At 38.8% G+C, this 18,399-nt stretch overlaps 1 protein-coding gene across 1 annotated transcript in view; it reads left to right on the top strand.

Moving 5' to 3' along the window:
• The window catches only part of LOC128696976 (WD repeat-containing protein 20), a 131,162-nt gene that overhangs the window by 68,598 nt on the left and 44,165 nt on the right, over window positions 1–18,399 (top strand). The window contains 1 exon segment of the mRNA XM_070090318.1: window positions 15,217–16,500. Coding sequence (XP_069946419.1) covers window positions 15,217–16,500 — 1,284 coding nt within the window.

Below are 18,399 nucleotides of genomic sequence, written 5' to 3'. Positions count from 1 at the left end.
AACTATAGGCCAATATCCAACTTACACCCTCTCTCAAAAATCTTCGAAAAATTAATTCATAAACGAATCTACTCCTACCTTATCTCCCAAAACATACTCAACCCCTGCCAATTTGGATTCAGGCCTAATAAAAATACTAACGATGCTATTATACACATGCTAGAACATATATACACTGCAATAGAGAAAAAAGAAGTCCCACTGGGGATCTTCATTGACTTACGTAAAGCTTTTGATACAGTTGACCATGACTTGCTCCATGTAAAATTGTCACACTATGGTATAAGAGGGCACTCCCTCAACTACCTCAAGTCATACCTCAGCAACAGAAGCCAATATGTGTACGCAAATGGGGCAAACTCTTCTGCGCAACCAATTACAGTTGGTGTCCCACAGGGAAGTGTCCTTGGCCCTCTTCTCTTTCTCCTATACATAAATGACCTTCCAAATGCTTCGCAATTACTCAAACCCACACTATTTGCAGATGACACTACATACGTCTTCTCTCACCCGAGCCCAGTCATGCTAGCCAATACTGTAAATACCGAATTACAGAAAATATCTACCTGGATGAGGACTAACAAACTTACACTAAACATTGACAAAACCTACTTCATTCAGTTTGGTAACAGAGCTACAGATGTCCCTCTTAACATAATGATAAACGGATCACCTATCACAAAGCTAACAGAGGGAAAATTCTTAGGAATCCACCTTGATAATAGACTCAAATTTCATACACATATACAACAAATTTCTAAGAAAATTTCCAAGACTGTAGGCATACTATCGAAGATACGGTACTATGTTCCACAGTCAGCCCTCCTGGCCCTATATCACTCTCTTATTTACCCCTATCTCACCTATGGAATTTGTGCATGGGGCTCAACAACAATTAACCATCTCAGACCACTAATTACCCAACAAAAGGCTGCAGTTAGAATGATAACAAATTCTCACTACAGGCAGCACACTCCACCAATATTCAATACACTAAACCTACTCACCATACAAAACATCCATACTTATTACTGCACCTATTACATACATAGAACACTTAACTCTGATATTAACCCTCCCCTCAAACATCTCCTTGCCAACCTCAACAGAACACATGACCATAACACAAGGCACAGATCACTCTTTGATGTTCCTCGTGTCCATCTCACACTATGCAAAAACTCAATGCACATAAAAGGCCCTAAAATCTGGAATTCATTACCTGTAAATATAAAAGAAACACTACCTGTTTATAAATTCAAGTCTCTTCTCAAAGATCACTTACTCACCCAAAACCAAATAAATACTGAATAACTGAACCTTATAAATTGTATATCTTAAATGTTTGTCACAATTATATCACATAAATGTTAAACCTAAAACCGAATCTAACTTTATTATTTTTTTTAAATACACTACCTAACAGAATACTTCATACGACTGAATGTACAACAATGCATGCAACCATATGACCTGTCTTTGTAATATTCACTTGTGCTTTATAGTAATCTGTTTACATTAATGTTTTATCACTGATTTCATCATTGCTTAGTTAATCTTAAGTTAATTTTAAGCCAGCCTGTAATGCTATGCATAGTATAAGTGGCTTTGGCATGCTGCTCTTACCTGTATTTTTTTTTTGTACCTCTGTATGTGTGCTCAAATTGTTATTAAATAAATAAATAAAAAAAAGGTAGAATTCCACTTTGAGAGTCATCAAAGTGGTGGGGCTTGGGAACAAAATTGGGATTTTGCTGCCAATCCCATATACGGTTTGCTGGTGGATACTGGACATCATAGGCTGGTTGTGCGGGTGGTTGTGGTTGTGGTGGGCTGGTGGCTGACGCTTCGCTTTGTCCTTGAACTGCAGAGTCAGCAGCGTGGGCCCCACCGTGGGCTGGTGAGTCACGCATGGCGGTGCCACTACCATCACCACTACCACTGTCCACTGATGCCTGTGGTCTATCCATGCCAAGTGTAGCCACATCATCCTTGCTATCACTACCTAAAACTGGTGTAGGGCCATGGGATGTACTCCGGGATGTACTCCGTCCCCTGGGCACAGCATAGGGTACACTACTCGAGCGCATGTTGCGTCGAACATACCGACGCTTCACTGGTGAATATGATTCCTCACTATCACTACTCGAATGATCGTCGAGCGCAATAAAATCACAATCCACGTCACTATCATCATCATTACTGAAGTCAGAGGCCTGGCCACGCGAAAATATTAGTTTTCTCTTGCGTTGAGGCACAACCGACTGTGAGTCACGAGTGCCCACACCAGAGGTAGAAGGTTGAGGATCGTCAGGGTTTTCTGCACTATTATCGATATCCTGGTCATTCCTTTCGGTCACTAACTGATCAAAGCCGTAGAATTCGTCTTCATTTCCACTTCCATCAGTGTCAGAACTATCAGATAGGAAGAGGAGAGTCCCAATTTTCCGGGGAGTGAGAGCTGACTTGCGACGAGGCATAGTGAACAAGGGTAACTGAGCCGGCGTTCCCACAATGCTATGCGGGCGCCTAGATTTTTTGTTTATGGCGCACACCCACCATGCAGACCCGTTCTCTCACATGTAGGCCTATGAGTGCTTTTGTGCTAAATTTGACGGCGCTAGAATTTTGGCATAGATCTACGGTTTGGACACTCAACGTGAAGCCGTAGATCTATGGGACGGACCCTGAAAGGGTTAAAGCTCATATGTTGGGAGAGTATCTTAGGCAAACTTAGGATTGACTTAAGATTTAATAGGCAATAGCTCTATTAAGAATTTTATGTTTACAGTCATTTGGGTGGGTGTAAGTGTAGATTAGGGGGAATTACAACTAATGAGAGTAAGACTACGTATATTTTATTTATTTATTTACTTTATTTTTTTTATTTATGTCTTTGCAAATAGTACATTGAGATTATGTATTTACAATAATGGGTTGCAATGCAAAGAGAGCCTCTGTTATGCCTAGGCATTATGGGTCAACCTAACATTATTGGCTTACTGACTACTTAACACTTAGAATTATATCATAGTTGTACAGTAGAATATTAATTATATCATAGTTGTACAGTAGATTATTATTTATAAGTGAATCTAATTTATACAAGACAAAAGATATATTCATATATTCAAAAATGCTTTTTGTGAAAACAATGATTCAATTATATTCCTGTCGACAATGGATAAAAGGTTCAAAAGTAATTGTTGAAATTATGATATGGGAATACATATTGAGTATGTGTGTACTGAGTATTTAGCATTTAGTCTAGGGTGATTAAGTGGCTTTTGAGAAGAGTCTTAAATTGATTTTCAGACCGGGTTACTTTAGTATCTTCTGGTAATGAATTCCATATTTTGGGGCCCTCTATGTGCATAGAGTTTTTACACAGTGTGATATGGACACGAGGTACATCAAAAAGAGATCTGTGAAATGGATGTGTTCATGTGATTTGGATGTGTTCACAATACAAAAAAGAAAATTAGGTGGTTGTCATTTGGTTAGCTAATGATGGGGTGTGTTAGGGAGATAAGATTTTTTTAATGGTAGTTTTGAAAATGGTGGCTGAGTCTGCGGCTCTAGAGTTTTCAGGCAGGGAGTTCCAGATTTTAGGCCCTTGTATGTACATCGAATTTATGTGGAGATTTAGCAGGATAAAAGAGAAGCGGATGAAAGGAGATAAAGTGCCTACAGGTTATTTCTATGAGCATGCTATTCTAAATTCAAGCAAATGTTACACCTCTGGGGTTTTGAAATGAATTACCATAAAACCATGTAATTTGGGGTTTGAGTTACTGTAGTTTTGAGGTATGATACATCTTCTAGAATGGATTGATATAATTCAAGGGGCCACTGTATTTGTTATTGTATTTGAATGTGTATATTTAACCCCATCCCAACTATTTATTAGATAGTTAAATATCATTTGCTCACTTTTCAAGTTATTCCTTTTGAAATGCATTTTGTGCACTGTTACACTGTGGTTGCACTTGATAAAGGCTTTTGGAAAGTCAGTGTACATTTCATCTGCATTGTCTTTCAAAGCATCCAAGATCATGTCATAATGGTCCACCAAATTGTAAATGACAGGAGTGATCTGCATTAAACTCTTGCTGCTCTTGGTTGTGCACTTGTTGTTTCTATATGACTGGCAGTCTTGTTTCTAAACCCTTCCAGAGTCAGGGTTTAGAAATGAGTGGCCAGACAGCATGGAATGAAGTTCCATGCTGTCTGGCCACTGCCCAGGTTCCCTTCATGACCTGAGGACTCACAACAGGAAGACTACTACAAATATGAAGATTTTCATTTTACTGTGGAGTGTTATGGTACATCGAATTTTAATTTGTTGTTTACAAGCAAGCTTACCTTTATTTAATTTACATCTAATTGCAGAAATGGCTTATTTCCAAAAGTAATATAGAATGCTTTTCTATATTAACCCTTAAATGGTCCAAACGTATATATACGTTCACCTGCGCAGCACCCCGAATATTTTGAGAAAAAAAAATCGTTTTTCTTTTATAGGAAAAAAGAGCATGTGGTACCCAGGCATCCCCAATTTTTTTCATATGGCACACACTGAGTGCGCACACCCATTCTCTCATGTCTAGGTGACTCGGGCATATCGTGCCAATGTTGAATGAATGACAAATGAAACATATACAGTATACATGTTTGGGGTGCTACGCGAGAGAACGTATATATGCGTTTGGACCATTTAAAATTTTAAGGGTTAAGTGTGAGTTTGTTTATCATTATCCAGGTGTAGACATTTTTCTATTTCTTTAATTATGGTATTGAATGTGCAAGGATCAGAGCAAAGGATATACATTATGTCATTAGCAGACAGCATTGGCTCTAAGTTTCAAGTGGCGTTGGCAAGTCAGTGATGTAGAGGAGGAAAAGAAAGGGATTCAGGATGCTCCCATTAGGTACACCTAATTTTATAGTAAGTTTATTTGAAGAGGTGCAATTAAGGCTACATTCTGTTATCTTCTACTTAAGTGGGATTGGAAGTATGCATGAGTGTGCCTTTTAAGTCTGTAGTGCTTTAGTTTGCAAAGAAAAATATTGTGGTCTATCATATCAAAAGCTTGCACATTTTTTTTTGCAACATGCCGGCCATGTCCCACCAAGGCAGGGTGACCCAAAAAAAGAAATTCGCCATCATTCAGCATTTTCACCATCATTCACACATACTCACTGTCTTTGCAGAGGTGCCCAGATATAGAAGCTTGCACATATCAATAAAAAAAATTCAATTTTTTCAAGGGCTGCATAAACTTTCAAGCATTTTTATGATTGCATTATCATTAATGCTTTTCTTGGGCCTGACTCCAAATTGGCAAGGAGTAGGTGCATTATGTTAGCTGGTGGCCTGGTGGTTAACGCTCTCGCTTCACACGGTGAGGGCCTGGGTTTGATTCCCAGCCAGAGTAGAAACATTGGACGTGTTTCTTTCCACCTGTTGTCTATGTTCCCCATCAGTAAAATGGGTACCTGGGTGTTAGTCGACTGGTGTGGGTCGCATCCTGGGACACTGACCTAAGGAGGCCTGGTCACAGACCGGGCCGCGGGGGCGTTGACCCCTGGAACTCTCTCCAGATAAACTCTCCAGATAAGTACATGTGCATCTGTTTGTGGATTACTTTCTCAAATATTTTTTTATTATATTGGTGAATTAGTTATTGGTCTGTAATTATAAATACAGTGGACCCCCGCCTTACGAACGCATCGCATTATGTTAAATCTGCCATACGAAGCATTTGAACGCAAAAATTTTGCCTCGCCTCACAATAAAAAACTCGCCTTACGTGATTCATCTGGGACGCGTTCCATGTGTGGCCTCAGCGCCAGTGTTTGCAAGCCAGCCAGTGCGGTCACATCTACGCATACATTCGGTACATTTCACATTATCCCAGTGTTTTTAGTGCTTGTAACTGCAAAATAAGTTACCATGAACCCCAAGATAGCTTCTAGTGCCATCCCTGTGGTAAAAAGGGTGAGAATTAGTATGGAATTGAAAAAAGAGATTAAGGAAATGTGTCCAAATTGGGTTGAACTGCAAACCTTTACGGATGAATATCACCCTGACACAGCTACTGCAAGCCTATTTTAGGAAAGTCTTAAAGGAATGGGAGGTACAGAGTTCTATGGACAGATTTGTTGTGCGACAGAGGTTCAGTGACACAAGCTGGTCCCCGGAAAAGGACTTGCTACCTCAAGTCCTAATGGAAGGGGATTTCCCTTCTAAACAATAACTTCCACACTCTCCCCTCCTCCCATACCATCAATCATCACCAGATCTTCAATAAAGGTAAGTCTCATGTATTCTGTTATTAGTAGAGTAGTAATTGTGCATGTCTTCTTCAGTTTGCGTGTATTAAAATTAATATTTCATGTGGTAAAATTTTTTTTTTTCATACTTTGGGATGTCAGGAACGGATTAATTTGATTTCCATTATTTCTTATGGGGAAAATTAATTCGGCTAACGATAATTTTGGCTTACAATGAGCTCTCAGGAATGGATTAATATCGTAAGGCGGGGGTCCACTGTATAAGTGGCTGAATGTCATCCTGTCTCTTTTGAGATAGTGTAGAAAAGTTTGCTCTTCAAGCAATTTGTAACACTGAGCAGTTATAATACAAATTTATCATGTATAAAAATGGAGCACGTCGGCAAATCATGTATCCGAAAGTCATTTACTCATTGGGAGTAAATCTCTTAGAAATTCATATTTATTTATTTTTTATTTGGACATGATACATAGTTGTACAAAGAAATATAGTGATTGGGTGTTCATGCCAAAAGCCCTTGTATGCAGAGCATTATGGGCAGGCTTAAAATTAACCTAAGATTAACTAAGCAATGATATATTCAGTGGTAAAAATTACAGTAAACAAATTACAACATGAAGTACAAATGAGTATTTCAAATAAGAAGTATTAAAGTTGTATAATGCTACCACACAGTTCTGGGAGCCTGGCAAGTGGATAATGCCATAATTTTGTCTGGTACTTGCAGATCTGGATACACAGCTGTGAAAATTTTGCAGTAGTTGTATAACAGCTCACGGCTTGCCAAAGTCATGGGTCTGAAAGTAGAGTACAAGAGATCCCCGCTAATACGGACATTTCAAATTATACCAAAAAAATAATTTACGTATATAGCTCCTGATTCACTATTACGGTGTCTGCACGCCACCCGTCCACTCTGTTTACATCCTCCATGAACTCTGTCTCTCAATTACGTCTGGAAACTTTCCAGAATTTCATGTGTTTTAAAGTTATTGTGTATTTTATGTATATACAGTGGTCCCTCAATAATCGTCCGGCCTGAAAGTCATCCATTTCGGAAATAGTCCCATTATTTCGTCTAAACATTGGCTCGCAAATGGTCCGTTAACTCGCTAATCGTCCTTCGTCCGGGACGCGTACTCATGCTCTGAGCTGCCTGGGCTTGCCTTCCCAGCCAGTGTGCCATTGTTTACCAGTGAGCGACGGTCCCCTCACATGCTCCTACGAAATATTTCACAATATTCCGTTGATTTTAGTGCTTGCAAGTGCTAAATAAGCTACCATGGCTCCAAAGAAAGCTTCTAGTGCCAGCCCTTTGGTAAAGAATGTGAGAAACACATAATTTATGAAAAAGTTTGTAGAAAAATATAAAGGTGGTGGTGGTAGAGTGGAAGCAGTTGTGATAGTGGTTGATGGTGGTAGTGATGGTGGTAACAGTTGTAATAGTGGTAGAAGGTCGTAGTGATGGTGGTAGAGGGTTCCTTCTTTAGTGATTCAGTGATTCTACCAACTCCTCCAATGTTGTTGGAGTTATATAGGGCTACAGAAAACACCACCGCCTCAGCTGCTGCTTCACCACCATTATTGACGCCTTACTCTCAGTGGCCCTTATATACCCAACAACAACACAACACAACATCTCTTGTGACATACGTAATGACTTATTTTATTCATTCTAGAGTATACTCCATGTTTCTATGATATTAATATTGTTTATTATGTCATATTAGTTAAATTGTGATAGATAAATAAGCCGTAGAGTTGATATTAGTGTCATATTCTCCAATAATAAACATCCCTCCCTCACACAAACAAATCTCCAATAAGAACATAAGAAAGGAGGAACACTGCAGTAGGCCTGCTGGCCCATTCTAGACCGGTCCTTCACAAATCCAACCCACTAACAGAACAAATGCTACCCAAGCAATAAGCTCAGGTGCAAGTCCGACTCAAATCCAACCCCTCTCACTCACGTATTTATCCAACCTAAATTTGAAACTACCCAATGTTTTAGCTTCGATCACCCTACTAGGCAGACCGTTCCACTCATCAACTACCCCTATTACCATTGTCCATTTATGCATTTTATTGGTGCTTTACATTTATTTGGCATTTTTTTCTGCATGTAAATCTATATTTATGCTAGGGAAGTAACCCCTGAAGTGACCTAGAGTCCTTATGGAGGGGGATTCCCCTTCCAAACAATAACCTCTCTTCCTTCTCTCCTCCTCCCTGTCCTCCATTCATCAACAACAGCCTTCAATAAAGGTAACTGTCATGTTGAATGTTCATTTTTTTGTGCATGTAAATCTATCTTTTAGGTAAAAAAAAAATTGTTGTTGATACTTCTGGGTGTCTGGAACGAATTAATTGGATTTACATTATTTCTTATGGGAAAAATTGATTCGAAAATCGTCTATTTCGATAATAGTCCCAGTTCCAGGAACAGATTAAGGACGATAATTGAGGGACCACTGTACAGTCTCTCCTCACGTACTCGTTTACCGATGACTCGGACTTACAACTGACTCGCTGACCAGTGTGCATACCTAAATAATGTATATTAGAGTTGATTTCCTCTATTCTGTTTAATACAATACGTATACAGTACACTACTGTATAAACATTTAAAAATATACCAGAAATGTTATAATTGGTGCAAAGGTGACATTAAAACAATATCAAAGATGGTTGACACAAACCCTCTACCATTATAGTATGCTCCTCACTTAGCAATGAATTCGTTTACCGACATGATCTTAGGAACGGAACTCCATCATTAGGTGAGGAGAGGCTGTATATTAAAAAACAGGACTAGGTATTACAGATATAATAAATGGTCTTGGAGATTGCGAATTCTAGTGTAGTGAGCCTACTGACTGTGGGAGCGAGACTGATGCTTGATGCTGAGATACGGTGCCACGCTGCCGTTTCCACAACCAAAGTTCTCTTGCAGGAAACAATACCGTCTGGTCGGAGAGCTGGTCGTAAATCCAAGCGGTTGTTAAACAGGTAGGTCGTTAAGTGAGGAGTACCTGTGTTTTGGAAGAAGATGTTTTCTAAGACATTTATTGCTAAAGAAGTCAATGCATGGCTTCAAAACTACAAAAGACAAACAAACAAACACTGTATTTCTTTCGGTGGTATAAAAAATGTAGTTTTACGTGTAATAAAATATTCTTAAGCACAAACAATTAACACAGTCTAGCACTCTTGCTAGGAGCTAATGCTACTCGCTAATTATAAGTTAAAGATGAAAATATTGTAAAGCAATGAGTGTATTCTATATACATCTTACTTTATTGTTTTTAGGCTCATTTCTGTTGTTCACTTAATATACGATAGTGTAATCATAATTTTCAGGCATTTATATGCATTTAAAAGTGAAAACAAGGGTGATTCACTTTATGGCGAGTTTTACTTTATGGGAGTAGCCTGGAACCTAACCCACTATAATCAGGGTCCTCCTGTAATAATATGTAAAAAAAAAAAATTTACTCCAAATTTTCCTTTTTAACATTTAAATATTGACTAAGTTAAGTTGGAATCATGTTTTATTGTACATTCAAACTGCTGGAAAACTTTGTTATTACAATAGCTTAAATTCAGTGACAGCTTAATGAGTTAATGACTAATAACCAACTCTGCTAGCTCTTACAACAGTGGGCAAGTTATTCAGTTTAGGCAATGTGACAGAGTTTTAACCCCTTGACTGTCGCAACCCCAAATCCTGAGGTGTCTCCTGGTGTCACAGAATTTCCGAAATTTTTTTTATTTTTTCTCATGAAATGATAGAGAATCTTTTCCCGATTGTAATGACACCAAAAGAATGAAATTTGATGGAAAACTGACGGAATTACGCTCTTACAAAGTTAGCGACCTCTGCGATATTTACTTTGAGCCCTATTTTCGGCTAAGTCCATTGCTCCAGCTGACCAAACTCATAGCTCTTTCTTTAGAACTCCATTTTTTCCTAACAATTGAGTACAAGAAACTGACTATTTACCGATTTCAACTGCCCAATAACGTGGTCAGAAAGTTACAATTTGGCCAATTTCACGAAAATTAAAAAAATATGACAATTTCAAAATAGGGTCCAGAATGAACAGTGTGCACATTCCTGTCTCTAAAATAACATTTTCTTTGTTCATCAGTCATGTCTCCAGGCCCCTTTGTTATTACTCTTGCTTTCTATTTTGAATTTTTATTCAAACAAAAAATAGAAGATTTGTTATGCAGACTACTGCAATATTGTAATAATTGTATAAATAATGTCAACCCATTCATGACTTCATATTAGAATGGCTACTTGGACATTTATTGGAAAATGACATCATTTGTTTACTTTTGAACATCGGCAAAAATCAAACATTTCCCCTAATTTGAGCTCTATTTCAAGGTTCTTTTCACAGTAAAACCAATCAAAATCACCTCTATGTCTATAGTATGTTTTCCATTTTATCAAATGAGACCAAGAAAATGAGAATACAACGATAAATACTATAGGAAAATAGACCACAAAGTCGGCATTTTAATTAAAAAAACAGTTGATTTTTTTTTTCTCATTATGCACTGCGTGCTGCAGGATTTTTTTTTATATGGTGCACACTGACTACACAGAGCCATTCTCTCACATGTGGGCCTACCAGCTTTCTCCTGCTTGATTTGAAGCCGCTAGAATTTTAGTATATGTCAAAAACGGTGGCTCGTAAGACGTATATATATGACTGAAACAGTCAGAGGGTTAAGTGAGAAAAGTGGTTATATGTATGTACAATAAAACTGTTTTATACAAGTACAGTATTCAGGTAAGTTGTCACCTTGAAACAATTTTGGCTTTATTACAGTATGTAACTTTAAGGTTTGTTTTCCTAAGTTATCAACACATCATCATCTTACGATTCAAATTATAATATTTTGAGAAAGTGTGGAATGGTTTTAAGACAGGGGGGTAGCTTTTTCATATTCATGGTTTCCTAATATTGAATATTTTATCATTAGTGTGTCTTATTTGTGTACCTCTATGTTTATGAAGACTTTCAAAGATAGGACTGCTTTCAGAATACAGAAAATTCTCTGGTATATTTTTTTTGGAAGTTGCTTGTCTATAAGGTCTTTTACTGTACTGTATTGTACAGGTTGGCCATCACTGATCTGGCATCATCGGGACCTGTAGGATGCCAGATTAGTGATTTTGCCGGATTACAGAATGGTTAGGTTAGAATACAGTGGACCCCCGCATAACGATCACCTCCGAATGCGACCAATTATGTAAGTGTATTTATGTAAGTGCGTTTGTACGTGTATGTTTGGGGGTCTGAAATGGACTAATCTACTTCACAATATTCCTTATGAGAACAAATTCGGTCAGTACTGGCACCTGAACATACTTCTGGATTGAAAAAATATCGTTAACCGGGGGTCCACTGTACACTTAACCCAATGGTGATATTTACGCATTGGCTATTTCACCCACTTTAGGCCCTATTTTTGGCTCATTCCATTGTTCCAGTCTACCAAACTCGTAGCTATTTCGCTAGCATTCCTTCTAGTCTATCGACTGAGTACAGTGGTCCCCTGCTTTTCGTAGTTCCCGGCAATCGTAAAATTCGCCAATCATAGAGGTATTTTCGTATAAACATGGACTCGCTTTTCATAGGTTGACTCGGGAGTCGTAGTTCGGCCGGGACCCGTACCCACGGCGTGAGCCAGGGCGGCAGCCAGTCTGGCATTGTTTACCAGTGAGCGAAGGTCCCCTCACGTGCTCCAGCGAAATATTTCATAATATTCCATTTATTTTAGTGCTTGCAAGTACTAAATAAGCTACCATGGCTCCAAAGAAAGCTCCTAGTGCCAAGCCTGTGGTAAAGAAGGTGAGAAATACGATTGAATTTAAGAAAACCATCATTGAACAATATGAAAGTGGTCCAAGTGTGGCCGAACTGTCCAGGATGTATAAGAAACCCTACACAACCTTATGTTCCATAGTGGCCAAGAAAAATGAAATAAAAGATGCTGTTGTTGCAAAGGGAGTAACTATGCTGACAAAAATGAGATCACCAGTACTGGAAGAGGTTGGGAAGTTATTATTGGTGTGGATAAATGAGAAACAATTAGCAGGAGATACTCTTATGACTTCGTTTATTTGTGAAAAGGCTAGGCAGTTGCATGAAGATTTGGTAAAGAAATTGCCTGCAAATAGTGGTGAAGTGAGTGAATTTAATGCCAGCAAAGGCTGGTTTGAGAGATTTAAGAACCGTACTGGCATACACAGTGTGGTAAGGCATGGTGAGGCTGCCAGTTCGGACCACAAGGCGGCTGAAAAATATGTGCATGAATTCCAGGAGTACATAGAGGCTGAAGGACTGAAACCTGAACAAGTGTTCAATTGTGATGAAACAGGCCTCTTTTGGAAGAAAATGCCAAAGAGGACCTTCATTACACAAGAGGAAAAGGCAATGCCAGAACACAAGCCTATGAAAGACAGGCTGACGCTAATGTTCTGTGCTAATGCTAGTGGGGATTTCAAAGTGAAGCCATTACTAGTGTACCATTCTGAAAATCCCAGAGTGTTCAGGAAAAACAATGTTATGAAGAGTAAATTGTGTGTGTTTTGGAAATCTAATAGTAAGGCATGGGTCACGAGGGAAATTTTCGTCGAGTGGTTCAATGAAGTGTTTGGCCCTAGTGTGAAGGAGTATCTCCTGGAAAAGACATTGGATCTCAAGTGCCTGCTAGTAATGGACAATGCACCTGCTCATCCTCCAAACTTGGATGACCTAATTTTCGAGGAGTTTGGGTTCATCACAGTAAAGTTCTTGCCCCCGAATACCACTCCTCTCCTCCAACCCATGGACCAGCAGGTTATTGCAAACTTTAAAAAACTCTACACAAAAGCAATGTTTCACAGGTGCTTGACTGTGACCACAGACACTTGACCCTAAGGGAATTTTGGAGAGAACACTTCAGCATCCTCCACTGCATAACCCTTATAGGTATGGCTTGGGAGGGAGTGACTACCAGGACTTTGAACTCTGCCTGGAGAAAATTGTGGCCAGATTGTGTCGACAAGACGGTTTTTGAAGAATTTGGGACTGACCCTAATGAGCCTATGTCTGTTGTAAAATCAATTGTGGCACTGGGGAGTTCCATGGGGTTGGATGTGAGTTTGGAGGATGTGGAAGAATTGGTGGAAGACCACAATGAAGAGCTCATCACTGAGGAGCTGCAAGAGCTTCAGCAGGAACAGCAACAGATTGCAGCTCAGAATCTTGCTGCAGAGGAGGAGGAAGAGAGATGGAAGAAGGTGCCTTCAGAAATTAAAGAGATTTTTACTATGTGGGGTAAGATGGAAAGCTTTATGGAGAAACATCACCCTAACAAGGTTGTTGCAAGCCAGGTTGGCAACATGTACAGTGACAGTCTTGGGCCATTTTAGGGAAGTGTTAAAGAGACGCCAGAAACAGAGCTCTCTCCACAGTTATTTTGTGAGACAGGACTCCAGTGACTCTCAAGGTGGTCCTAGTGGCATTAAGAAACAGAGAAGAGAAGCAACCCCAGAAAAGCAAATGGTACCTGAGGTGTTGATGGAAGGAGATTCCCCTTCCAAACTATAAACAATCCACTCTCTCTCCTCCTCCAGTCTCCCATACACTAAGAAGAATCTCCAATAAAGGTAAGTGTTATGCTGTTAATGTTTCATTCATCATTTCCCATTGTATTGTTTATGTACTACATGCATATTTCATGTTAAAAAATTTTTTGTTTTAATACTTCTGGGTGTCAGGAACAGATTAATTGTATTTACATTATTTCATATGGGGAAAATTGATTCGTAAATCGTAAATTTCGTTTATAGTAACGGCTCCAGGAACGGATTAATTATGAACAACGAGGGACCACTGTATATGAAACTGCCCATTTATGTATTTCAACTAACCAATAAAGTGGTCAGGAATCAGTAATTTGGCCAATTTCACACAAATTTCAAGAGATACCAATTTCAAAATAGGGTCCAGAATAAACAGTGCAGATATTCCTGGCTCTAAAATAACATTTTCTCTGTTCATTGGTCACGTCTGCAGGCCCCTCTTATATTATGCTTGCTTTCTATTTCAAATTTTTATTCACACAAAAAATAGATTTACTGTTATGCAGACTACTGCAATATTGTAATAACTGTATAAATAATGTGACCCATTCGTGACTGCATATTAGACCAGCCAGTTGGACACGTATTGTTTACTCTTGAACATCGGCAAAAATCAAACATTTCCACTACTTTGAGCTCAATTTTAAGTTATTTTCCGGCATGAAATCAATCAAAATTTGATCTATTTCTATAATATATCTTCTATTCTATCAAATGAGACCAAAAAAAACGAGAATACAACCATACAAAAATACACCGCAAAAGTCGCTGTTTTTCATCAAAAGCATGGTCGCCATTTTTTCTCATTGTGCACTGTGCTGCAGGATTTTTTTTATATAGTGCACATTTACCACACAGACCTATTCTCTCATATATAGGCCCAAATTTACTAGTCACAGCTTATCTGAGTGAGCTGAGCTCATGGCAACCAACAGTGCCTTCAAAATCACTTTATCTTTCATGGGCAATGTTTGGTGTATGTGCTTTACACAACGAGAAGCATTCCTGTTATTCATTGGATCCATGGCTAGGTCAGATCAGTGAGCAGGTTATAACAAGAAATGGAGGAAAAGAAATTGGAGTGACTTGTGCAGCAAGTAGTGCCACCAAACAGTAGCAGCAGGTTGGTGTGGCAACCCCAGAAATTTGAAATTATTCTAGTCAAAATTAATGCCGGATTACTGATGGCCAGTCTGTATCTGCTTTTGTGATTATACCTTTGTCATAAGATTATACATTATTTCTGATTTTTCTTTTTACTTTCCAGAGACTGATAGACAAGACAAAGGTGACGTGTGTTCGATGGATACCGGGTTCTCCAAACCAGTTCCTTGCTGCACACAGTAGTGGCCACATGTACACCTATAATGAGGAACTTCTTTGTGGTGTTGACAGACCTCATTATCAGCTTTTCAAGCAGGGTGAGGGATACTCTGTCTATACATGCAAAACTAAAAGTACTAGAAACCCACTTTATAGATGGGTCATTGGTGAGGGAAGCATTAACGAATTTGCATTCTCACCATGCTCAAAATTCTTGGCTGTGGTATCCCAGGATGGATACTTGAAAGTCTTTAACTTTGATACTATGGACTTAGTAGGTAGTGCAAGAAGTTACTATGGGGGATTATTGTGTGTTTGTTGGTCACCTGATGGCCGTTATGTTGTTACAGGGGGTGAGGACGACCTCATTACAATCTGGTCATTTCATGAAAAGAGAGTTGTGGCCAGAGGACAAGGACATAAAAGTTGGGTTACTGTGGTTGCATTTGATTCCTATACAACCTCATATAGTGATATGGATTGTTTTGATGTGTGTAATGAGGATATGGTTAAACACAATAGCATTAGTAATGATGTGAGAGGTAGTAAGACAAATAATAGTGCACCAAATTCAAGGCCTAATTCAAACAGAAACTCCTTAGCCTCAGATGGACTGGGGCTATCTATAACAAGTTATCGATTAGGCTCAGTTGGCCAGGACACATTGCTCTGTTTATGGGACCTCAAAGATGACGTTTTAACACAGCCTTACTTGCGGCCAAGATCAAGCACTGTTGTAAGTAGCAGTGGAAGGGGGAGTGTAAGTGGGGGAACAGGTGTACCTCAAACTGGACAACTTACAGCCAATGCCAAGTGCAACAGTGTAAAAGATTCTTCTGTTGGTAGTGATTCTTCTCACCACTCTCACTCTACTAACTCCCTTACTGCCAAGCTTGCCAACCTTAACTTTGGTGAAAAGAAGGATAAAGAGAAAGGGGAGAAGGACCATAAACGAAGCCTGAGCTTAGCATCGAAAAATTCTATGCAAAATTGTAAAGGTTCTGTAAATAAAAATCAAGTAGGAGGATCAACAGTACTGCCTGAAGACTCGTACAGGCCTATGGGCACATCCCTCTGTCCACGATTAGATGAATGCCCTGTATTAGAGCCTATGATTTGCAAAAAAATTGGTCATGAACGTCTCTCTGGCCTAATCTTCAGAGAAGATTGCCTAATTACCTCCTGTCAAGATGGCTGTGTACTAACTTGGTGTCGCCCAGGAAAACAGGTAAGCCTCATCTTTGTTTCCAAATCTTGAATATCTTGTCAAAAAGTTTGGATTTGGGTTTAGAATATATAAAAGAAGGTACTTTCCTCCAGCTGAAAATACCATAGTAGAATGTCCATTCCATTGTGTAAATATAGTTTTAAATTAGATTTTATCATTATGGTGTCAATATCAGTATCATTTTACTAGAGAAGATGAAATGGAAAGGCATCGTGTTTGGAGTGGTTAAGTGATGTTTCACTTGTGTATAAGGTCTCCTGCTTATCTGGTGTTCCATAGAATTCTTAAAAGTAATATACAAATGGTGTTTTCCTTCTTACAGAGTTACCTGAAAAGTTCTGTTTGCTATATTGATTGATATAGTATAATGGTGATATATGTACTCTTCCTTTATTTCATTGTCTCAGGTACATGTTTTATATTGTAATTATTTGATTGCTGTATATAATAAATGTATTTTGTTTATGTAGTTAGCTACTTAAATTATGATGTGAATTGTGTTTGCTTTGTTAAAGCCCAAGAGGGGTTTGAGATGATGAAATTTAACCCGTTCACTGTCATTAGCCCCAAAATTAAAAGTGCTCACAGTGTTGTTATTTAAAAAAAAAAAAAAAAACTTTTTTAATGGTAGAATATTTTTTTCTGAAGATAATGACACCAAAAATATTAAATCTGATGGAAAACTTACTGAATTACACAGGTGCAGAGTTGGCAGTCTGGGTGCAATTTATGCATCAGTGATTTTGCCCACTTTGAGTCCTGTTTTAGGCCAATTCCATTGTTTAATTTCGCCAAATTCTTAGTTATTTTGCTGATATGAGCACAAGAAACCGCCTATTCAACAAGAAGAACTACCCTGTAAAGTGCATAGAAGTTGGTAATTCGGCCAGTTTTACACAATTAAAAAAATTCCAATTTAAAAACGGAGTCCAAAATAAACACTGTAGAGATTCCAGGCACTAAAGCAACATTTTCTCTGTTCATTAATCTAAGTTAATCATGGCTTACCCATTCTCAGAAAAAAGTTGTAAGAAAAATAATACAGTGGACCCCCAGTTAACGATATTTTTTCATTCCAGAAGTATGTTCAGGTGCCAGTACTGACTGAATTTGTTCCCATAAGGAATATTGTGAAGTAGATTAGTCCATTTCAGACCCCCAAACATACACGTACAAACGCACTTACATAAATACACTTACATAATCGGTCGCATTGGGAGGTGATCGTTATGCGGGGGTCCACTGTATTCCCATTACTTTGAGCCTGATTTCAAACTATTTTTAATTCTCAAAATCATATCTATTTCATAAGTACAGTATGTCTCCATTCTATCAAATGTTACCAAGAAACAGCCAATAAAACCATAAAAGCCATTCTAGAAAATGCCTGAGGTACATGGGAGGGACCCATCTGTTCCCCCACAATGGTTGGCCATGTAGGAGCATAAGGTGGAAACAGAGCCACCCTGAAGGAAGGGAAACCTCTGGAGTGAAAGATGGAAATAGATACAAAAATGAATCGCAAACAGGGGGAAGCACAGTAGGTGGAGGTGCGAAAGGTGGTGATACCAGCACCGCGCAGCTTTGAAACTGCTGTTAAAAACATTGGTCTGCAGTGGAGGATAGACTGAGGGCCCTGAATCTGCACTCTCTAGAAAGGCGTAGAATTAGGGGGGATATGATTGAGGTGTATAAATTGAAAACAGGAATAAATAAAGGGGATGTAAATAGTGTGCTGAAAATATCCAGCCAAGACCGGACTCGCAACAATGGTTTCAAGTTGGAAAAGTTCAAATTCAGGAAGGACATAGGAAAGCACTGGTTTGGTAATAGAGTTGTGGATGAATGGAACAAACTCCCGAGTACCATCATAGAAGCTAAGACCTTGTGTAGTTTTAA

This window comes from Cherax quadricarinatus, chromosome 31, assembly GCF_038502225.1.
Source record: "Cherax quadricarinatus isolate ZL_2023a chromosome 31, ASM3850222v1, whole genome shotgun sequence".
NCBI classification, from domain to species: Eukaryota; Metazoa; Arthropoda; class Malacostraca; order Decapoda; family Parastacidae; genus Cherax; species Cherax quadricarinatus.
The sequence above is the reverse complement of the archived record's forward strand: the minus strand, read 5'-3'. Positions and strand labels throughout refer to the sequence as shown.